The sequence below is a fragment of the Neophocaena asiaeorientalis genome, unplaced genomic scaffold (genome assembly GCF_003031525.2).
Source record: "Neophocaena asiaeorientalis asiaeorientalis breed wild unplaced genomic scaffold, Neophocaena_asiaeorientalis_V1.1 scaffold108, whole genome shotgun sequence".
NCBI lineage: Eukaryota > Metazoa > Chordata > Mammalia > Artiodactyla > Phocoenidae > Neophocaena > Neophocaena asiaeorientalis.
The window spans coordinates 3249397-3273448 of record NW_020173770.1 but is presented as its reverse complement, the minus strand read 5'-3'; the positions used below and the strand labels follow the sequence as shown (position 1 = coordinate 3273448).

At 44.5% G+C, this 24052-nt stretch overlaps 1 protein-coding gene across 2 annotated transcripts in view; it reads left to right on the top strand.

The window, feature by feature from the left end:
* Positions 1-24052, top strand: part of DOCK1 (dedicator of cytokinesis 1) — a 463294-nt gene that overhangs the window by 331088 nt on the left and 108154 nt on the right. For both annotated transcript variants that reach the window (XM_024751569.1, XM_024751568.1), the window contains exon 27: positions 17603-17681. In XM_024751569.1, the coding sequence (XP_024607337.1) occupies positions 17603-17681 (79 nt within the window). The remainder of the gene's footprint in view (positions 1-17602; positions 17682-24052) is intronic.

The window sequence follows — 24052 nt, the reverse complement described above, 5'->3', positions numbered from 1 at the left end:
GGGGCCCGGGGCCCACAAAAAAAAAAAAAAAAAAAACAACAACAACAACAAAAAAAGAAGGCACGCATTTCCCAAAAGAAAATAATTTCTAACAATTATTCTTCTCACGCTTGTGCTTCCGATTAAGAAGAAGCTTAGCCAGAGCACTTGCCCAAACAGTCTTCTGGAATGTGGTTTTCTGATTAAAGGTTGGTGACCAAGCTGTCTGTAGTAGCCCTTAGAATTTATCCCATAAACCAGCACTCTCTGATGAAGTACTTGAGCATAATTTTCAGACCTCCTAACACTCACCTTGAGCTTATTGTGTTCCAGCAACTGTTCCAGGCACTGTACACGTTTTAGCTCATTTAACCTTCACCACCTAGCAGGTCGATTACTCTTGACACCCATTTCATGGAGGAGGAAGCCAGCTCAAGTTTGCACAGTGGGTCAGTGGTAGAAGCCAGATTTCACCTCAGGCTGTTTATCGTTGGAGTCCCTGCTCTAACCACTGTGCAAACCTACCTCTCAACACTAACCAAGGCTTGATTCCAGTCTTCCGGTCTCGTGGCGAGGCTTTTGATGAGGGGGAAGCTCAGGGTTGCTTGATGGCTGTGGTTGAGGATGCGGAGATGCTCACTGTTCTATCCAGGAAAGAATAAACAAGATCAAACGGTCTTAATATTAAAAAGTAAACAGATTTAAACAAGCAAGTAGGGGAGGATTAATTAGTTTACAGAGAGAAAGTAGTGGAAACTGTTTTTAGAGATTGGAATAGGTAATTACATCTTTTCTGCTTCAAAATCATTTGTTTAAATAATAGGTCAGGACTTCCCTAGTGGCGCAGTGGTTAAGAATCCACCTGCCAATGCAGGAGACACGGGTTCGAGCCCTGGCCCGGTAAGGTCCCACATGCGCGGAGCAACTAAGCTCATGCGCCACAGCTACTGAGCCTGTGCGCCTAGAGCCCGTGCTCCACACCAGGAGAAGCCACTGCAATGAGAAGCCCACTCACCGCAAGGAAGAGTAGCCCCGACTCGCCGCAACTAGAGAAAAGCCCGCACGCAGCAACGAAGACCCAACGCAGCCAAAAATACAATAAAAAATTTATAGAAATAAAAAATAAAATTAAAAAAAGCCATATTTTCAGCTTTGTGTGGGCTCTACCTTCACTGTTGCAACATGTAAATGAATGGGCATGCCTCTGTGCCAGTAAAACTTTATTTACACCACAGGCAGACGAGTGGACTTAGCCCATGGGCTGTAGTTTGCAGACCTCTGAAATATGATACTGTCCAATTTTATATTTCCTTGCTTAGGGTTATAACACGGGCATGGGAAATTCTAGTTCTGTACTTAATGTGCAGGACCATGCTACCCTCGCTAAAAAGAAAGCCTCATTTCTTTAGGATAAATCAGAGGAATTATGTAAATAGGAATGGCTGTTTAGGTGACTTTTATGGACTGTACGGGGAAGAAAATCATTATTCAGTTCTTGAGCTCTTGTGTTCCGGGTAGCTCACTGAATCCAGCAAGCAAATGAGCTTGGAATCAGACGGCATCCTGGGCTTGGAATAAGGTTATGCCTGTTAATAGAAAGTGTCACTCGGTGGATTGCAAACAAATGGCTTCTGAAAGAGCCACTTCATTCTTGCAAGACCTGGTTCAGGTTGATATTTCGAGCTTTAGCTTCCACCGACCTCCCCTTCACTAAGCTGAGTCTTTTATCTCGTCTCAGATACTCAGAACAGCACGGCAGCCAACAAAAGAGAGAATTCCATGATGGCAGCCTCCCCGCCCCCACTCTCTCTCTCTCTCTCTCTGGCTTGCGGAAGAATGAAAGTGGGACCCAGAAAAAGCAGTTTGGCATAGAGGTTTGTGGTTCCAAGTGGTCAGTGAGGGTCCTTGGAGAATCTCCTCTGCTGGGGCGTGGGTGGGAGTATGAATAGGATACATTATCGTTCCTGTGACTGTACATCGCCTGGAAAAAGGGATTTTTGCAGATATAATTAGTTGATCTTAAGATAGGGCGATTATCTGGGTAGGCCTCATGTCATCCCAGGAGTCCTATAAAAGGAGAGTCTTTTCTCTGGCTCATGGCAGAAGGAAATGAGAGTTTGAAGCATCAGAAGGACTCAAATGCTGATGTGACGACGGCCACATGAGAGGGAATGCAGGTGGCTCCTAAGAGTAGAGAGGGGACCCCAGCTGGCAGCAAGGAAATGGGGGCCTCAGACCTACAACTGCAAAGAATTGGCTTCTGCCTGTGAGCCTGGAAGTCAAGAGCCTCCATATTAGAACCCACCCTGGCCAATGCCTGGACCAAGGCCTTCTGAGACCTCGAGCAAACACCCAAGTTAGCCTGCAGGGAGTTCTGACCTGTGAAACTGCGGCATAATGGCTGTTGAAGCCACTCCATTTGTGCTCATTTGTTACACACCAGCAGACGACCTACCAAGATGGCGGCACTGTCCAGGGCCGGTGGCCTTCACGTGACGCCTGCGCAGCCGGGAGCTGGGGATGAGCTGCGGCCCTGGGCTGGGACCTGTCTCTGCAGCAGTGTTAGTCTCAAAACCCGCGCGTGAACCTCACCAGGCCACCCTTTTCCGTCTTGAGAAGTTGCCCCTTCCGTGAAAGTCTTTGGCACTGCCTGAGCTGCTCTCCGTGGATGAAGATGGTGGAAGAAAGTTGCATACACTCAACCATTGAGTGATAAGAATTCTAAGCCCCAATAAAATCAAAGACCTGAAGTTACAAGACATTCTTGTTTTCTGAGAGCTTCAACAACACCTGAGCTTTCGTGAGCACTGATCTTGTAAAGTCTCCTTTGCTCGCTACAAGCTGAAGAGCTCCTTCAGAGGCCTCTTTGGAAACAAATAACAAAGAAGAGGGCAGAGGTCTTCATTTTTTGTATCTTTATCACACTCCCGATAGCACCTGCCAATTACTGAGCATCTAGAATGACCCAAGCCCTTTGCAAACACTGACCCCTCTATCTCCCGCACTCACAGACCTCGATAAGGAAAACTGGAGTTCAGAGGTGTTCATTCACTTGCCTAAGGTTGCACAGCCTGAGTGATGGGACGTGATTTAGGCACAGAGCTCTCGGAGGGGTACCCCCCCCCCCACAGAGAGGCCCACCAGCCTAGTGGGAGGGAAACTAAATGAGTAGTGAGTAAAAGAAGCCGAACACCAGTGAGGAGGGGAAATGTGGAAACACCGCCAGCTGCCAGGTGCCTGCTCCATGCACACGTGCAAGCACCCAGCCCCCTGAATGGGCAGAAAACCTTGTCCCAGTTTTTAGCCTTTGGCAAACGAACCTAAAGCAAATTACATTCGTTTGCTAAATGATGACAGTACCCATTAGCAAGTCATGAAAATGAGCCAGGATGGATTCTGGGCATAGCTAGTATATTCGGAGTGTGAAATAGCTGGAAAGAATCATCCCCTTTGTGTAACTATGCTAGTTTCTCTTAAGATTTTTTGCCCTGGGCCCTGCAGTTGGCTCAGAGCCTCTGACCACTTGATGTTTTCTTGGGCTTACTAAGCGGATCCAATTGTACTGTATTTTATACAAGATACACTGCTGAGTGCTATAGGGAATCAAGTGTCAATGGACTTGCAGTAGATTTGAGACATGCCCTGTTAGGTGACCACTGTCATGTGTCAGGTTAAGTGAGAAATGATGCACTAGGATCTTAAAGGCCTCTGGGTGGGTGGTGGTTGTCATTATCAGGGTTCTATTTATTTATATTCACACTTTTTTTTAATGCCCCACCTCCTCCCACAATAAATCTGAACAACCTGGTTCTTTGGGGAGGAAAATTCAGAAGTTCTTATTCCCAAGTTGGCTTTTCTTCATTTGTTGGTTTATTTTTGTTTGTTTGTTTTTAAATCATGGCACTGCATCATACTGATGATGGTGGGGTTATGAACAGAAAAATCAGGATTCCCCCTGCTGCAGTTTCTGGAAATACCCTGTTCTCTTCCCTTCTCATGTTTTTCTTTTTCTTTTTTTTATTGGGGTAAAATATATATAACATAAAATTTGCCATTTTAACCATATGTATGGGTACAGTTCAGTGGCATTCATTCCATCCACCTTGCTGTGCAACCATCACCACTGTTTATTTCCAAAACGTTTCATCACTGAAAAGCAACTCTTGAGTCCTCATTTCTACCACCACCCCCTACTTCCACATATCTGTAACTCAGAAAATACTTCGGTGACAGATACACACGCTCTTACACCCTGGAAATGTCTTCGAGGGCAGTCGGTGCGTATGGCCAAGGGATGGGTCAGTGGTCACACCTCCCTCCCGCTTCCTCTGCCCCCTAGCCTACCCACCCATGGCTGTCCTTGGGCAGATCCACCATGGCTGTCCTGACGCCTCTAGTTATAATCACGGGAACAACAGGTGGACCGTGAGAGAGGAGGGAGGAGGCTTGCCAGATGGATGCTGGGGTGCTGGTGGCGGGGGTCTCTGGGGTCAGCCAGGACCCTCGCTTATTCGACACGGCTGATTCTAGAATGGAGATATGCCTGTCCCTTGCATGGCCCCTCCATCAATGGAGACATCTCACTTCTTAGCATTTGCTGTTGGGCCTTCCTGATGTGTCTGTCTTGGGGATTTTCCCCCTTTACCCAGGATGTCCCTAAATCAGCCAACACTTATTTTGTGATGTTGTGTGATGTTGAAATAGGTGAGGCAGGCAGGATTGGGGATGGAGAGGAAAGTAGAAGAAGGTATTAGAGAGTAGAGGGAGAGGGTGGCTTTATACATTTAAAAAACTTGACCCTGAAATAAAACTGTTAGTTAGTTAGTTGCACCTGGAGGTGCAAATGGAGGGAACCTGCCGACTTTGGTTTCCAAATTGTTTTTCTCCCAACTCTTTTTTTTTTGCCCACACCTCGCGGCATGTGGGATCTTCCCCAACCATGGGTGGAACCTTCACCCCCTGCAGCGGAAGTGCAGAGTCTTAACCACTGGACTGCCAGGGAGGTTCCTCTGCCAACTCTTGGTAACACCACTCCTAGGCTCAAATAAGGAAGCTGTTTTCTCTAAGCTCTGGAGGGGGCTTTTTAACATCTGTTTGATCAACAAGCTTTATTTTCTGATGCCAAGAAACAGATGAGAGCCCTGGCTCCCTCCTGAAATAGGTGAAGAACTCTCCAAAAATCTGTGTAGAGGACAGATCAGAACTGAAGCGCAGCTTTGCAGAGGTTGACAAAACTTTCTGTTAAGGGCCAGGTACCTTTGCAGGCATCACTGTTCGACACTGCCTTTGTCGTGCGAAGACAGCCATAGAAAATCCCTCAATGAAAAGATGTGGTTGTGTTCTAAGAAAACTTTATTTATACCACCTCACACCCATTAGAATGGCTACTATCCAAAAACAAAAACAGAAAAACGCAAGTGTTGACAAAGATGTGGAGGAATTGGAACCTTGAACTGTTGGCCAGAATGTAAAATGGTACGACCGCTGCGGAAAACAGTATGGTGGTTCCTCGGAAAACGAAACATAGGATTACCACCTGACCTAGCAATTCCACTTCTGGATATAGAACCAAAAGAATTGAAAGCAGGGACTTGAAGAGATATTTATTCGCCCACGTTTACAGTAGCATTCTTCACTGTAGCCGAAAGGTGGAAGCAACCCAAGTGCCCATCCATGGATGAGTGGATAAATAAAACGTGGTGTTATCCATACAATAGAATATTATTCAGCCTTTAATAGGAAGGACGTCCTGACACATGCCACAGCATGGATGAACCTTGAGGACACTATGCTGAGTGAAGTAAGCCAGACACAAAATGACAGACGTTGTAGGATTCCACTTCTGTGAGGTCCCTAGAGTAATCAAAATCCTAGAGACAGAAAGGAGAAGGGTGGTTGCCAGCGGCCAGGGGCTGGAGAGAGTAGAGGGTTACTGTTTAATCAGGACAGAGTTTCTGTTTTGCGAAAAGAGCTCTGGAAATGGATGGTGGTGACGGTTGCACAACAAGGTGAACGTATTTAATGCCACCGAAACGTGCGTACATTTAAAAATGGTTAAGATAGTCAGTTTTGTGTTACATGTACTTTACCGCAATTTTTTTAAGCATTTATTAAAGAAAGAAATCAAAAATCTTTATTTACAAAATTAGGCTGTGGGGAACCTTGCCTTGAAGGATGGGAGAAATAGTTGTAGGCAGCGTGGGAAGAAGCCAGGGGTGGGTGTGTATTAGTCATAACAGTAATTGACACCGTTCATGAGACAACTGCCGCATCACAGACATGGAGACGTCAGAAAAGCCTGGTGAGGTCTGTGCTAATGAGCCATTTTCCATAGCGCGACCCACCCTAAACCCTCCAGCCCGTCAGGGGCAGAGGTGCTTCCTGAGCATTAGCCCGGGCTATGGAGCAGGGTATGCTTGGAGGCCGTGATGACCCATGAACTCTGTACGGCAAGCGCTTGCTGCCCAGATGAGTTAGAAAAGAGTTTGACAAGAGAATGTGTTTCAAGTCTTTGCTGTAAAGTGCCTTAAATGTTAAGGGTCTTAAACCTGGGAAAAATTAGAAAACATTCTAAAAACAATAGGGGCCGCTATGAAAAGGCTGCACACTGTAGGATTCAACAAAATGACATCCTGGAAAAACCAGATCTGTGGAGACAGTAAAGATCAGTGGCTCGCAGGGGCCCAGTGGGAGGGGGAGGGTGGACAGGCAGAGCGCAGAGGGTTTTTAGCACAGTGACACTATCCTGTATGATACTGTAATGGTGGAAATGTGTTCTTGTATATTTGTCCAAAGCCGTAGAATGTACAGCCCCAGGAGTGAGCCCTAATGACGCTCTGCACTTCGGGTGACGATGATGAGTCAGCGTAAGTCCATCAGAGCGAACGCACGTACCGCCCTGGTGCAGGATGTCAGTCGTGGAGGAGCCAGCGGGGATGGGGAACGCTCTGTACATTGCATTCGATTTTGCTGTGAACCTAAAGCTGCCCTTAGGAATCCAGTCTGTTTAAAAGTAACAACAGCAATAATAATGTAGGAGGGGGGCAGGATGGGGGAGAGTGGAAGCAACCAGGAGCAGAAGGTGGTAATTGTTGAAGCTGAGTGAGGAGTACGGGGGTCTCTTTTGCTGTCTACTTTTGCGTATGTTGGAAATTTTCTCCATACAGTGTAGAAGGAACACGGTTGCAGGGTTATACTTGTATCGTGCTGACCTCACTGACTGACGCTTCTAAGGAAGGTGGCATAGTTGTGACCAGTTGTCACCTTGATCTAAGCCTACTGTAAGGAACATGGCCTTTTGCTCCTCTGAGCTTTCGTTTCCTTATTTGTAGAATATTAGGTAATTCACACCCCACAAGACTCGTGAGCATCACACACAGTGATGTCTGTGAAGTAACAACACCGCCTGGAACGCACAAGGTGCTCAGAAGACGCTTTACCAGCAAAGCAGCAGAAAGTTAGGTGGGTGGTCAAGTGGCAGAGAGCGGTGGTCGGTCCCGCCACTTTCAGGATGTCTCGCCTTCAGCCCACAGCGGTTCACGCACAACACGCACTGTTTGGGCCAGAACCTGAGACAGGAGACAGACCGTGCATCTAGAGCACCGCTGTGTTGAGCATGAGTCAGAGCTGCAGACCAGGGCCCACCGATGTCTGCTCCAGGAGACCCCCAGCAGGGATGAGGCCTTCTTAGTCTGGAGCAGACTCTCCCTGGGAATTCTCTGTATTCCTGGGCCTCACGGACTGAGCCCACTTCTCCCAGATCTGTGGATCTCCCAGAGCTGGCCAGCAGAAAGGTTCAGAGCAATTTGCATTTTAGTTAGGAGTCTGATGGATGTCGAAGCCTTATTGATTTGAAAAAGAAATGAGGAAATCTCATGCATTCGGGAAACAAGGGCGGCCCACCCTTTTGTCTTTCTGGCCTCTTCCCTGCTTTAAAGTCCTCAGGGCCCCCACTGCCTACCATCAGAGGTGCAAATTCTGCACCTTGGTGTCTCCAACCTCTCACGGCCCCAGCCAACTCTTCCAGCCTCATTCCCAGAAAGTTCTCATGACACTGGTCTTCCCACTGTTTCCCAAGTTGCAGAGACTGGGGGCGGGTCCCACCAAAGCCCCCCACCTTCTGTGCATCACTTCATCTGGAGACACACCAGGGTCTTTCCTAGAAGTCACTTCTCTGTGCTCACGTGGTCTTCGTTCCTCACCCACGATCCCCCCGGGGGAAGTGGCTGATGCTGTTTAGACACTGACTTGATGCCATGCTGCTTGTGGGAGATGCCAGGGGACCGATCAGCTGGAGGAAAGCATCCGTCCCTGGGAACTGAAGTGACAGCCTCTGCGCCTCTTTCATCACTTCACCTGAAGTTGCCTCTCCTTCCCAGCATTCCTGAATGATGCGGAAAAATCATTTTCAGGCAAATTTCCAGCCACGATTCCTTGACTTATTTTTCTGCAGGGATAGGATGTGTCGCTTTACATTTGTTGCCTTTTGTCTAACCACTTTGCGCAAAACATTTTGTTAAAAGATGCAGATTTCTTTTTTCCCCCCAGAGCGACTCTAATGTGAATGCCAGACGTATTTAAATGCCCTCATATTGAACTGTACAATCTAATTATATAGCTTAAAGTAAGTTTAGAGAAGGAATAAGAGAAGCCCCACAGCTTCACCATTTGAGAAATGGGGCTTTGCCTTGCACTGGAAGCTCAGGGCATCTCTCGATAGACGTATTTCTCTCTGTAGTAATAAGGCCTTTCATCTTCCACTTCCATTGGCAGCAAACACTGGGTAACAGAGATACAGAAATGCCTGTGGCCCTGTCATAATAAAGTCATTTTAGGGACTGTAATTGTGCCAGGAGCTTCTAGTAGTTAAATAGGTTTCTGATTATGTTCCGCTTTCTAAGTTCCCTTCTCAGTTAACACATAACTGTGCTCCTTTGGTTGCTGAGCACACATAGCTTTCCAATAGGTCCCTTCGGGGGACGGTCCCCTGCTGGAGCTCACGAGGCAGCCTTGGCCCTTTTGTGCAGGGATACAGTGGGGATGTAGGTGAGAGGCGAGGCCGGGGGATGGCTTCTGGAAAACGCCTGTGGTTGGGAGACTTGGAAACCTGCAGCTGTCTCCTTCTCAGAGCCTAGCCCCGCCTCACCCAGCCTTCTCTCGAACACGTGCAAAAGTCAAGTCATGGGGCTTGTGTCCCCTTTTTACCAAATGCTACTTCCCATTTTGTAAAGTGTCAGCCGAGGCCATAGTGTTCAAATGACTTTGAATTATGTGGGAGTACATCTTCCTTACCTTTAATCTCAAAGGTAAAGGGAAAAAAAAAAACCCTGAGATTTAAAGTTCAAGATAGTTTAGAGGCCCCGTAGTTTAGTACCTTTATGTATTGGTTGAAAATAGGAGAATTTCAAAAACTTGGGCACCTTTTGAAGGTCTTCTAGCCAAATGTTTACATGGATGTAAAGAGAGAGATATGGATGGGTAGATAGATAGATAATAGATGGTTAGGTAGATGGATAGATGGATAAACAGATAGGTAGGTAGATGATAGATGGATAGATGGATGGATGGATGGATAGATAGGTAGATGGATGGATAGGTACATGGATGGATGGATAGATAGGTAGGTAGGTAGATAGATAGATAATAGTTGATAGAAATAATTAGATTAAAACTGTAATTGGATAAGCCTGTGTGTGTAGCCAATTAAACTCGTATTTGACACCATCAGGAATTATAGCACAGCATTTTGTTTCCAGCGGCAGCTCACTGTAGTTAAATGTCCATGTAGAAGAGAAGGAAGTCAAGGAGAATTTCCTGGGCTTTTTTGTTTGTTTGTTTTTAATTGTATGAGCTTTGGGAATGAGTGATCTCTGTGTCAGCAGGCCCCCAGATTATTTAAAATGGGTAACGTTGTGACAAGGGGGTAAGGGTGATGACTGACTCTCTGGACACAGGAAGGAGTCAGTTACCAAGCAGAGTGAGATGGAGTTCTTTCCATGGAGCCATTAACAAGAAAAGGTGCAGCCACTGGTCTTGAATAATTTGAATGTCTACAGACAGTACATCTAGACTTTAGGGCTTCTGAGTCTTTGGGGGATTTGCCTGTGGCCATCTCTACATTATTTATTTTGTGTGTTCGGTTTTACCTTTAAAATGTTTAGATTATAAATAAATCCTTTCATAGATTAAAAATGATTGAAAAGAGCTCTGTGAAATATTGGCTTGCCCTTTTTCTTAATCATTTTGACCGTGTGGGACAGCATCCATGAAAGCATTTAGTTCTCAAACCATTAGTTTCGTTTTTTAGAAATTACTTCATTCTCGTGGCTCAGAATGAGACATGACTTGCTTGGTTCACATCTCTTCCACTCCCTCTCTTTTCTGGCAGAGTCAAAGCAACACCTGTCCCAACTGCTCCCTGCCTTCTACCCACCGTGTTCTCTGTCCCCTCCCTGCAAACATCTCGTTCTCGTGTTCTTGGGAGCTGGGAACATTATGAACAGTAGGCATGACCTCTATTCACTGGGTCCTGACATTTATGTACAGTGATGTTGGATGGAGAGAAAAAGACCAATGCAGATTGCCAGAGGGTAGATTCCCCCTCTGGGGGGGGGGGTGTTTGTTTGCGTGGTAGGAGTTCCTGGACATACCACTGGCTCTGAGACATCTGTTAGTGCAGTTATAAACTGATGCTCCCTTAGATCAGAACATTTCTAAATATGCACAGTGGTAAGATGTGCTTTGGGGGATCCTGATGTGTAAAAGACGAGGTTCCCTCCATTAAGGAACTAGCTCCAGAAGTGGAGGGGAGCAATACCCAGCCATAAATGCCAAATGCCTAATGAGAAATTTGGTTATCAAGAACCTCTAAAGAGCTGAACCCCACAGTGGAAAATCTGCTTGGAATGCAAGGACTCCAGGGAGAGCTGGGGGCTACCAAATATTCTAGCCTCCCTGAGCCCTCTGATGTGGGTCAGGGCTTGATCTCCTGGGCCAGCTCATCCATCCATCATCCATCCATCCATCCATCCATCCATATTCATCCATTCATTCTTTCCTGTGGCTAATACATAGTGAACATATGTGATGTGCCGGATGCCAATTTGGCATTGCAGACACGCGGGTGAATAAACAGGACCATTTGGGAACAGTCTGGAGGGCTTCTCTGTCCTTGAGTGCAACTCCAGCGGTGCCCAGCGTGGACAGGGTCACCAGGGACGCAGAGCGGAGCCCACTTGCACCCCATCCTCCCTCTCATTGCTCCCCGACAGAAAAGACTTGCTCTTCCCCTCTGCTGAGCTGGGCTGAAACCCTTCATTTCAGACTGGTAAGGCACCTGCTGTCCAGTCGCTTGGCTTAGCTCTGATGCTTCCCATAATCTTTGACTGAAAGCAGATTGTTACGCACACGTTTCTAATGTGATTTTCTTACTTATTTCCCGCAGTTTGATGGTTATTAGAAATAACTCATGAATTACAGCAGATATTAAATATTCTTACCTAAAAGTTAGCCTCTGTTTATGTTTCTTTTTGCCTAGTTAATTGATTTGTGTTCAGGTGGACTTGGAACATTGCTAAGATTTTAATCCCATCAAGTGTGAAAGGTAGGATGGAATGTATGTGTGTCCTGGGTGGCTCTGCAGAAGTGAGGTGGCCCTTGATACCTGTAGCCTGAGTGGCGCACCTCTGTTGCAGCATTGATGATGGTTTTTATTTGATCATCTCTTTAGTTTTTCCCCTACAACTTGTATTCTGTGTTACTTGTTTTTTTGTCCTGGCTTTTTAAAAAATTTATAGTGACTCTAAATTATAGACTGTCTCTCAGCATTGCCCCTTCTCAGTTGTCAGTTCATTAAAAAGTTTTTGCTCACCCTTCATATCATTTCAGCATGGCATCTTTTTTTTTTAAGTCATTTTGAGCAATATCTTTATTTAACTAGCCGAAATTGTTCCAGAGCTTAATTAGAAGTAGCATCTTGCAGCTGTTTGGGTGCTATCTTGAGGCACAATAATTAGCCCGTAATAATAATGCATGTCCAAGTGAACTTGTCGTTATTGTCATAGAGGGCTGAAGAGAGTGGCTTCCTTAAAGCTCACAAGGACTCTGGGCTGCGCCAGTGAACGGCCAACTCCTGAAGCCGAAGGAAAAGTTAAGGGAAAAAGAAAATGTCCCCGGCCGGAAGCCTAGTGGTTTTGTGCTGTCTGACAGCCCCTGTCCGCCCCTTGACAGGAAGTTGTTTTACTCCACCGACACTTGGGGTATTCCTCCGGTTGCTGGGGTCGGCGCAGTGCACATCCCCAGATGCTACGGAACACAATTGCCAAGGGTCACACGGGCCGGGTAGAGCATCTTCTTTTGAGCCATGCATTCCGTACTTCTGAGGACCGAACATGACACGGGCAACCTCAGCCCAAGACTGGAAGGCTGATTAGGGTTGCCAGGTGACCTGTATATAGGAGGTGTGTCCTGAATCTAGTGATTTTGTCCTGGTGCTGGATTAATTTGTCAGGATGCCCTCAATGCCCTGTATTCAGCTTTTTTTTAATAAATTACGAAATTCAGCCAGAAGAGCTGTTTTTCCAGTTTAACTAGGCATCTCATAGTGGCAGAATCTGGCCACCCTATGGCTGATGGATATGCTGCTGCCCACTCCATGCTCCTGGTTAGTGGACAAGCCAGCACGCCCATGCCCCTCCATTAATAGTCACTTACAGCACCAGTTCCTCCTTTCTGCTTATGTCTTAACATCCTCAGGGAAGAATTCAGATAACTCCGGCTACGGTTTTCTTCAGCCACTAAGACAGCAAACTCCGGCACAGGTCATTTGTCATACTCGTTGTGGTCCTGGATCCCTCATAGGTCTCTTAATGAAATGATGTCTGCAAATCCTCTTTCTTTGAGCTATGCCAGAGAAAGCTGCATGATAGCGGGTGTTGGACAGGAGGTGATGGTGGGAGGTGGTGATGGAGACCTCCTTAAAGCCCCAGGTGGACCTTCCCTCTCTCCCTCCTCCCAGGCTAACTGGTCTTTAGTGGCTCTGGGACTGTCAGGGCTGGGGAGCTTCTCCAGGCATGCATAGATCCTATTGTCAGAGAGCACCACTTCCTAGTAAGTAACCTAGATTTCTCTTACACTCTGGCTGCTTCCTGCTGTCTAAATAGAGGAAGTGTAATGAAGTTTATTATCTGCGACCTAACGCTAATCCCTCTTGCGTCCTGCCTTTGTGCAAAGGGAGAAGGGTCATTTGAAAAGAAATATCAGGACTGAGCTCTGTTGTTGTAAACACTCTCCAGAGTAATAAAACAAATCTACTGAACAAACAACCTTGTGAAACACTTAGTACTCTGGAGTCATTTGTGACAACCCTGAGCTGTATAATGTATTCCATCACAGGAAAGGAAAGATCAAGGTATGGAAGGCTGTGATATTTTGTCCTGTGTTCTTAACATGGTACCTTATCAATGAATCAGTGAATTAAAATTCCTTCTAAAACTCTTGTCAAGTTACTCTCATATCTGCTAAAGCTTTTTCATTTTATTTAAACAAGTAAACAGTGACTAAAATTAGCATTTGGCGTATAGGACAAACGATACTGAAGTAAGCCATACGTCCAAGCTTGATGATATTTCACCTATCGATAAAAAAAAAAAAAATGCCCCCTGCCATACCAGTAAACAAAGGATATTGCAGCCAGCAAGCCATCACATTATAGCCACCCCTGTGGTGAGCCCAGAGTGAACTCAGGATGAGAAAGCACAGGATACTGGCCCCAGAGAGCTGAGGTGCACATCAAAGGAACGATTTCAGTGAGCCCAGACTCATATCTTCCCATATATGAAAAACACAAAATTCCTTAACTTGAGATATCTGATTTTCTTTTTCTTTCTTTCTTTCTTTTCTTTTTTTAACTGGAGTATAGTTGCTTTACAGTGTTGTGTTAGTTTCCGTTGTACAAGGAAGTGAATCAGCTGTATGTATACATATATCCCTTCCCTCTTGGACCTCCCTCCCACCCTACCCCCATCCCACCCATCTAGGTCATCACAGAGCACCTAGCTGAGCTCCCTGCGCTGTACAGCAGGTTCCTGCTAGCTAGCTATTTTACACATGGTCGTGTATATATGTCAGTCTTAATCTCCCAATTCATCCCACCCTCCCCTTCCCCCCCTCCACACGTCCGTTCTCTAGATCTGCATCTCTATTCCTGCCCTGCAAATAGGTTCATCTGTACCATTTTTCTAGATTCCACATATATGCGTTAGTATATGATATTTTTTTTTTCTCTTTCTGACTTACTTCACTCTGTATCACAGGCTCTAGGTCCATCCACATCTCTACAAATGACCCAATTTCATTCCTTTTTATGGCTGAGTAATATTCCATTGTGTATATGTACCACATCTTCTTTATCCATTCATCTGTCGATGGATATTTAGGTTGCTACCATGTCCTGACTATTGTAAATAGTGCTGCAATGAACACTGGGGTACATGTGTCTTTTTGAATTAAGGTTTTCTCAGGGTATATGCCCAGTAGTGGGATTGCTGGGTCATATGGTAGTTCTCTTTTTAGTTTTGTAAGGAAACTTCATACTGTTCTCCATAGTGGCTGTATCAATTTACATTCCCACCAACAGTGCAAGAGGGTTCCCTTTTCTCCACACCCTCTCCAGTATTTATTGTTTGTAGATTTTTTGATGTTGGCCATTCTGACTGGTGTGAGGTGATACCTCGTTGTAGTTTTGACTTGCATTTCTCTAATAATTAGTGATGCTGAGCATCTTTTCATGTGCCTCTTGACCACCTGTCTTCTTTGCAGAAATGTCTATTTAGGTCTTCCACCCACTCTTTGATTGGGTTGTTTGTTTTCTTGATATTGAGCTGCCTGTATATTTTGGAGATTAATCCTTTGTCAGTTGCTTCATTTGCAAATATTTTCTCCCATTCTGAGAGCTGTCTTTTAGTCTTGTTTATGGTTTCCTTTTCTGTGCAAAAGCTTTTAAGTTTCATAAGGTCCCATTTGCTTAGTTTTTTTTTAACAACTCTATTGGGGTATAATTGCTTTACGGTGGTATGTTAGTTTCCGCTTTAGCAAGGTCCTTTTTGACCCACCTCCTAGAGAAATGGAAATAAAAACAAAAATAAACATATGGGACCTAGTGAAACTTAAAAGCTTTTGCACAGCAAAGGAAAATGTAAACAAGACTAAAAGACAGCCCTCAGAATGGGAGAAAATATTTGCAAATGAAGCAATTGACAAAGGGTCAATCTCCGTTTGTTTATTTTTGTTTTTATTTTCATTACTCTGGGAGGCGGCTCAAAAAAGATCTTGCTGTGATTTATGTCAAAGAGTGTTTTTCCTGTTTTCCTCTAAGAGTTTTATTGTGTCTGTTCTTTCATTTAGGTCTTTAATCCATTTTATTTTTGTGTATGGTGTTAGGGAGTGTTGTAATTTCATTCTTTTACATGTAGCTGTCCAGTTTTCCCAGCACCACTTATTGAAGAGGCTGTCTTTCCTCCATTGTATATTCTTGCCTCCTTTGTCAAAGATAAGGTGACCATAGGTGTGTGGGTTTATCTCTGGGCTTTCTATCCTGTACCATTGATCTATATTTCTGATTTTGTGCCAGCACCATACTGCCTTGATTATTCTAGCTTTGTAGTATAGTCTGAAGTTGGAGAACCTGATTCCTCCAGCTCTGTTTTCCTTTCTCAAGATTGCTTTGTCTATTTGGGTCTTCTGTGTTTCCATACAAATTGCAAAATTTTTTGTTCTAATTCTGTGGAAAATGCCATTGGTAGTTTGGCAGGGATTGCATTAAATCTGTAGATTGCTTTGTGTAGTGTAGTCATTTTCACAGTGTTGATTCTTCCAATCCAAGAACATGGTATATCTCTCCACCTGTTTATGTTATCTTTGAGTTCTTTCGTCAGTGTTGTATAGTATTCAGAGTACAGGTCTTTTGCCTCCTTAGGTAGGTTTATTCCTAGGTATTCTTTTTGTTGCAATGGTAAATGGGGTTGTTTCCTTAATTTCTCTTTCTGATCTTTCATTGTTAGTGTATAGAAATGAAAGAGATTTCTGTGCATTAGTTTTGTATCCTGCAACTTTACCAAATTCCTTGATTAGCTCTAGTAGTTTTCTGGTGGCATCTTTAGGACTTTCTATGTTATAGAATCACGTCATCTGCAAACAGTGAGAGTTTTGCTACTTCTTTTCCAATTTGTATTCCTTTTATTTCTTTTTCTTCTCTGGTTGCTGTGGCTAGGACTTCCAAAACTATGTTGAATAATAGTGGCAAGAGTGGACGCCCTTGTCTTGTTCCTGATCTTAGAAGAAATGCTTTCACTTTTTCACCACTGAGAATGATGTTTGCTGTGGGTTTATCATATATGGCCTTTATTATGTTGAGATAGGTTCCCTCTATGCCCACTTTCTGGAGAGTTTTTTTTATTATAAATGGGTGTTGAATTTTGTCAGAAGCTTTTTCTGCATCTATTGAGATGATCATATGGTTTTATTCTTTAATTTGTTAATATGGTTTATCACATTGATTGATTTGCATATATTGAAGAATCCTTGCATCCCTGGGATAAATCCCACTTGATCATGGTGTATGATCCTTTTAATGTGTTATTGGATTTCGTTTGCTAGAATTTTGTTGAGGATTTTTACGTCTATATTCATCAGTGATGTTGGTCTGTACTTTTCTTTTTTTGTGATATCTTTGTCTGCTTTTGGTATCAGGGTGATGGTGGCCTCATAGAATGAGTTTGGGAGTGTTCCTCCGTCTGCAATTTTTTGGAAGAGTTTGAGAAGGATGAGTGTTAGCCCTTCTCTAAATGTTTGATAGAATTCGCCTGTGAAGCCAACTGATCCTTGACTTTTATTTGTTGGAAGATTTTTAATCAATTTCAATTTCATTACTTGTGATTGGTCTGTTTATATTTTCTAATTCTTCCTGGTTCCATTTTGGACAGTTGTACCTTTCCAAGAATTTGTCCATTTCTTAGTAATCTTTTGAAGTTCTGACTACCTGGTCTTTGTTGCAAAAACTCCTGTGGATCCTGGCCCCACCCTCACCTCTTTGGAGCCGTCCCTCAGAGCGATCTGAGATGCTGTGTCCTAGGCTTAAGTCCTCAGTTTTGTCCGCCGAATAAAACATAATTCTCACCTTTTAGGTTGTGCATTTTTTTCCAGTCGACGTGCCAAACCATTCCAAGCCTGACAGTGTGTAATAGTGCTTTCAAATGCTTCACTTTAAAAAGCCAGCTAAGCAAAGACCAATTTGGTAACACTGATACATTGTGACTTGAGAAAAATATTTAATTTGCACCTTTTCTTTTTTAAAAAAATTAGGGTTTTTAGTGATATTTTTCATATGTTACTTTTACACTCTGTTATTTTGGTCTGTTTCTTTTATTCTGCATGTTTCCTTGATTAATTTGGAGAACATCTGCATATAATTCTCTGGGCTTTTCACTGGCAAAACCTCACAGCTTTTCACAGGGCTTAGAGAGTTCCCGTGCCAGGCAGTCTTGGGTTGTAGCTAGTTGAAATGCCAAACCTCCAAAGGTGCCAGAGCAGAAGTGTGTAATTATGTAATTTTCTCTTAATCTTTCAGAGTCTTTCTGCGAGCGATTAATCAGTATGCAGATATGCTGAACAAAAAATTTCTGGATCAAGCCAACTTTGAGTTGCAGGTAAGAGAAGAGGTAGACATGACCTTTGTTGAGAAATTATGTTAAAACAAATTGCTGCTCTGAGCCCATATCTTATATTTCTAATCCTTGAACTTAAGTTTTCCCGTTTAAGGTGTGGAAATGGAATTTACAGTGTGTGATACTGGAGCCCGAGGATTGAAAATGATGCCTTTGGGCTATTTGCTCAGTTTAGTGACGAAGGAGATGGAGCTGTTTCAGAGTGAAAGTCTTGAATCAGAGTGACAATTAGGGACTCTCTGAGCAGGAAGGCCACCACATCTCAATTGGTGAGGCTGCCAAGATAGTCTCAGACCATCCTAATGTGATGAGGGTCAGCCCAGGAGGAGAAGTGGGTCTGCATCACTGAGCCCAGCTTGCTTGTAGATGTAGGTTTTCCCCTGATATATTCTCTTCCGGCTTTGTGCAGCCCCAATTGGCCTTTACCAGGCAAAAGGTCCCAGCCCTGCAACACCCCTGGGCTGTGGTCAGCTGATCCTTCCATGTTGGCCCTAATTCTCCAGTGCTTGTGGAGTGCGTGCGTGTGTGTGTGTGTGTGTGTGTGTGTGTGTGTGTGTAAAAAGGGTTGGTTTTTCCCTGGCATGATTTCTTACTATGCATCTACTATTTGTGACTCTCATTTCCACTGAACTTCGGATATATTTCTGCTAATCATGATTTTGCCATTATGTAGTTTCATTTACTAAAGTTTGCAAATAAAAGCATCCAAATGCAAACAGGTTAGTTTCCTGGGTGGGATTTTTCACTGAGAAGGAACCTGAAGAATTTATGTATACCCAGAGGGTGGTCTGGCTCAAAACTGAGTTACCAGAGAACAAAAATTAGACAACCATCTACCTTCCCTTTTGCATGGTCTTCAGAAATTTAGAGCTAATGTGCTACTCGGTTTATTAGATTAAGTTCTTAAGTGCCTAGGCCCTATTTCTTGTATCATTTTTTTAAATTAAAAATGTTTTATCGTCATTTAAGTACATAGGGGTACATCAGGTACTGTGTATTTGGAAATGTTACTTACTATTTTTCACAATTTTAAATGTTTTATTATTTTTTCTGCTTAATGTTTGTTTTCACACGTCCTGATACACAGATACATGCACGTAAAATATTTATGCAGTGTTAATCCACACATCGAATAAAATATGAAAGGCCCCTTACCACCCTTTCACCCTTTTCTCCCTCTGCCGGGTAACTTTTTAAATAATTGTTGTGTGTTCTCCTTGAGGCTTCTTTAAGCATTTACAGTCGACCCTTAAGCAATGTGGGAGAGCGGGGTGGAAGGTGATTAATCTGAGTATAATTCGGCCAACCACTATGCAGTACTGTAGTAGTTACTGCTGGAAAATATCCACCTGTGAGTGGACCCGAGTAGTTCAAACTCGAGTTGTTCAAGAGTCAGCTGTATCTGGACCTAGACCTGCTTTCTTTTGGTTTTGAACGTGAATTGGGTCGTGCCAGCCGTGGTTTTCACTTCTATCATGTTCCACAACATAAATGTTACCAACATTGGTGCAGGCATTCCTGCACTGATAACCTGCAGGCTGTTTTCAGTTTCTCCCGTTTCCAAGCAGTGCTGCCATGAACAGTGTGACACGCGCATCTCAGTGCTGCATTGCTATAGAACAGGTTCCTGGAAGCATAATTGCCAGGCTTGACTGGTAAGATATTTTAAGCTTCACGGACACTAATAAATTACCGACCTAAAATGCTCTAGCAATTTGCAATCTCACCAGCCTTCTCTGAGAGCAGTCATTGTCTAGAGTCTTCTCCCATACCAATTTCTTTAAAATTGTTGACTCTTATTTTTATTGGTATTTCTCTTGATTGCTAGTTGGGTTGAGAGTACTGATTGGCTGTGAGGATTTCTAGTATGAACTGTCTGATCATTTCCTCTGCTCACTGTTCTCTTGGGCTGTTTGTCATACTTTTTTGTAAGTTGGAATTCTTGATATAGCCTAGTCATGGGTTTAGGTTTATCGTATAGAAATATTTGATTTTTCTGTAGTTAAATGTGTCAGTTCTTTTATGGCTTTTGGGTTTTATGTTTTGCTTGGCAAATCCGTCTTTGATTATAGATTTAACTATTCTTTATGTAGATAGTCTCTGATAATACCTTTATAGTTCTGCTTTTTTTTAACTTTCCAATGATTAATCCATCTGTGATTTCTTTTTTTAGTGATTTTTGAAAAATTGAAGTATAGTTGATTTACAGTTGTGTTTGCTTTAAGTGTACAGCAAAGTGATTCGGATACCTATATATATATATACATAAAATATATACATCTATATTCTTTTTCAGGTTCTTTTCCATTATAGGTTATTACAAGACATTGAATATAGTTCTCTGTGCTGTACAGTTGGTCCTTGTTGTTTATATGCATCTGCATTTTCTATAGTTAGCGTTAGGGGCCAGAGTTTAACTTCACTTTTTCCCGCATTATTTTATTGTCGACAAAAAATTAGTCGGTCTAAGAAAGAATTGGAAATTTTAATTCAAGCTGAATTTGAGGATTATAACCCAGGAAGAACATCTCAGAAAGCTCTGAGAACTGTTCTGCCAGTTAGAAATCAAGGCACATATAAGTTTTTTTGAGACAGAGGGTGGTACATCAAATGACATATTATTGACAGTTTACATAATCCAGATCTAAGTCACAAGTTGGGTCATGTGACCCCTTACAAGGTCAAGAAGGGATGTTATCTTTTAAGGAGTTGTCTTGTTGATGCGAGGAGAATGTTTCTCTTTATGGTTGAGCAGCTATTTTCTGCCGATGGGCGAGGTTTGGTCAGTGCCTAATGCAGATACACAATGCACAGTGAGGGGAGAAAGGAGTCCAAAGGGCAGAGAAGAATTTTTATGTTTAAATAACATATGAATTTTATTTCACATTATAAATAGTTTCTTCTTTCCCAGTGATTTGAGCTGCCACTGAGGAAACTCATAATTACAAATGCATGTGGGTACAGTTCTGTTTTCTGTGTTATTACCTATGGGTTTTATACCCAGCTAGTATAACCAGGACTTCCCTGTTAGTGTGTCAATTCAAGAGTGTGTTAGTGTGTTAATTCAAGAGTCAAAATTATCTTGACTCTTTTGCGCATTTCCTCTTCTGTGTGAAATTCAAAATCACCTTGTTAAACTTCTTAAAAATGCTGTCTACATTTTAACTAGGATTCTGTTGAATTCATAAGTAATTGTAGGGGAAATGTAACAGCGTTTTAGGGAATACGTGGCAGTATTTATTTTCTCCCATCCCACACAGGAATATTTAGGCCTTTTTCTGTGTCCTTCATTAGGTTTTCTTGTTTTATCCGTGTAGGCCGTGCCTGTCACGTGAGATGGCTGTGTGTTTCAGGTGTGACTGCGGTGGGTGTGGGCTTACTGGTTATCGCTGAGCTTGCGCATTGTTTCATGCATACGGTCCTCTGGATGCTCCCTTCAGGCCCAACACCTTGGCTGCAATGAGCCCTTTTGGCCTTTGTCCCCTGGCAAGTGTGAAGTGCATTTGATTGTTCCACTTTGGGGGGCTCCCACCCTCCCACCCCCAGGGGGAGGCTTGGGTGCCATGTGGCCGAGGCCGCCTTCAGCGTGTGGTCCAGGCAGTGGCCGCTCCCACAAGGTGCATTATTATGTTCTAACATTCCCTGCACAGTTCTCTCTCCTGACACTTCCTTCTTCTCCTTTAACTAGTCATCCCTGTGGGCTGCTACTGCTTCCCTCTGTCCCTCCTCAGTCTGCCTCTCATTTCCAGCAAGTATGGTACAAAGAACTTTTTTTTCTTAACCTTATCCTAGTGAGCTGCCAGCCTGACACCCTATCACCTCCCCAGATCTGTAGTATATATTTCATACAAACAGAGACCGTCCCCTGCCTAACTAGAGTAAGAATACCAAATGCAGGAAACTGACATTCTCATCACCCCTAACCAGTCCTCAGACCACATTCAAGTTCAGTCGTCCCAATCCCATCCTTCAGAGGTCAGCATCACAAATGCCGTTAGTGGTCACATCTGAAGTCACACGTAGCTTACAGGGTTGTTTTTTTTTTTAATGTTTGTATTTTTATGTGATTTTTTAAAGACTTTGTTAATGGCAGTTTCAAGTTCACAGCAAAATTGAGAGGGAGGCGAAGAGATTTCCCGTAGACCCCCGCCTCCTGCACACGAAGCTACCCCACTATCAACATCCCCCACCAGATGGTACATTGTTACAACTGATGGAGCTACACTCACGCATCGTAATCACTGAGTCCTTACTTTACATTACGGTACACTGTAGACGTTCTGTCCACTCTGTGGGTTTGGCCAAATGGAGAATGACTTGCATCCAGTTCCATTGCCCTAAAAATCCTCGTCCTCCTCCTGTTCATCCCTCCCTCCCCCGATGCGTTCAGTTTCTGTGTGTCTTTCGTCTCCTTCAGGCTACAACAGTTGCTCACTCCTTCCTGGCTGTTCTATCCTCGGCACTCTTGCAGAGCCCGGGTCTGGGTTTGCAGACGGCCCTGTACTTGGGTTGCCTCAGGTTCCCCAGTGCTTAGACCCAGGCTGCACCCTTGGGAGGAGCATCACGGAAGTCATGACCCCTGCCCCCCATGCCAGGTACTGCCAACTCCTGGGGGCCCCTCGTCCCGTTCAGGCTCTGACAACGGCCAGGGGATTTTTGATGTGCATGATAGGCAGCCTCCTCTTTCCTAAGGGTATAAAAATCTCCTGTGGGTCCCAGTCTTGCTTTACAGGTGGAAACTGAGTCGCCAGGCACGTGGGCCACGAGGGAGCCGCCTTCTTCAGGGCATTGGACTACGCAGTTCCCCTAAATATCTCCCAGGGCAGGGTCTTCAGGAGACCTGTGGCTCAGCTGTCATCCTGGCCACTGTGTGAGCGAAGAGAAGGAATACAGAATTAGTGAAACTGGCATTTAAAAAGACACATTCATATTTTTGTCGATGTTGTTTCTATGGGCAGCAGGTATACATTAAAATACGTTCTGAGGGCTTCCCTGGTGGCGCAGTGGTTGAGAGTCCGCCTGCCGATGCAGGGGACACGGGTTCGTGCCCCGGTCTGGGAAGATCCCACATGCCGCGGAGCGGCTGGGCCCGTGAGCCATGGCCGCTGAGCCTGCACATCTGGAGCCTGTGCTCCACAACGGGAGAGGCCACAGCAGTGAGGGGCCCGCGTACCGCAAAAAAAAAAAATACGTTCTGGGTCCTGCTCTAGTGGTGCCCCTCACCCAAACGTGGCCAGGGACCACTGCCAGTGCTGTGAGAGGAGGGCACTGCTGGGAGGTGGGTGGCGATAGCAGGGAGGTGTTAGTTCCAAAAACAAAGGAAGCAACTTGTACGTTATTGATTTGAGTCACCCCTTTTATTATAAAAAGGCCTAAAAGAGAAAGTGCCTTCGTGGGCAGGAAAGAGTATGGCCTGTGAGGTCCAGGATGGCCCGCCGGAGACCCTTGTTCTGCTTCATGTGTTTTTTTTGTGGTTTGGAGCAAGTCTCTGAACCTCATCTGTGAAATGGGAAGACCAGCCCTTACCTGGGAACGAGCTGCTCTGTTCCTGAAGAAATGCCAGTTCCTGAGGAGCGCCGGATGAACGAAGCCCACTACACTCTCAGCTACATCCATGCTGGAAAGTTTCCTCTTGCTTCTCTGGTCGCTGGAAATAGAGTCATTACTGTTAACACCTTGTTTGTACGTAACTCTGTGTAACCATCTCATTTGATGCAATGAATATTATCCCTGTTTTGTAAATGAGAAAACCAATACCCACAAATTTCTTCCTAAGATCATTGAAGGCACCTTGGAGCTTGGACACGTGATGGAAACTCTGTCCAGCTCTTTCCCACTGAGAGCAGGTGAAAGTTCCCCTGAAGTATCCTGTGGTACAGGCATGGTCCGCTGAGGAGTATCTGTGATGGCCAGTCTCTGAGCCCCTTGCTGCAGTTCCCGGGCGGGGGAGGGTCTCCCCGCTTATCTCTCACCTGCGCTCCCCCACCCTCGGGTGCCGCCTTCTGAGAGAGGATGCAGACAGAAGCAATCTGGAGGAAGTGTCCATAGAGTTTTCATTTGTATTTGAGAAATCCCCGTGGGTTCATCCCTCAAATATTGATTATTCCTGATGGATCACTTACTTTGAGCCAGGCTCTGCCCCGGACCAGGAATCCTACCCCCACCCTGTGTATTGTGGAGTGTAAAGGGAGGACGATTAGGGCAGGACTGTAGGGACAGACCGAGGTGCTTGAGGGCGCGGAGAGGGCGAACACACCTGGTCCTGGTATGCTAAGACCCAGTGAGGGAGGAGAGCTGGGTGGACCCGGCATCTGCAAAGGCCCAGGGGTGGGGAGAGCATCAGCTCGAGGATC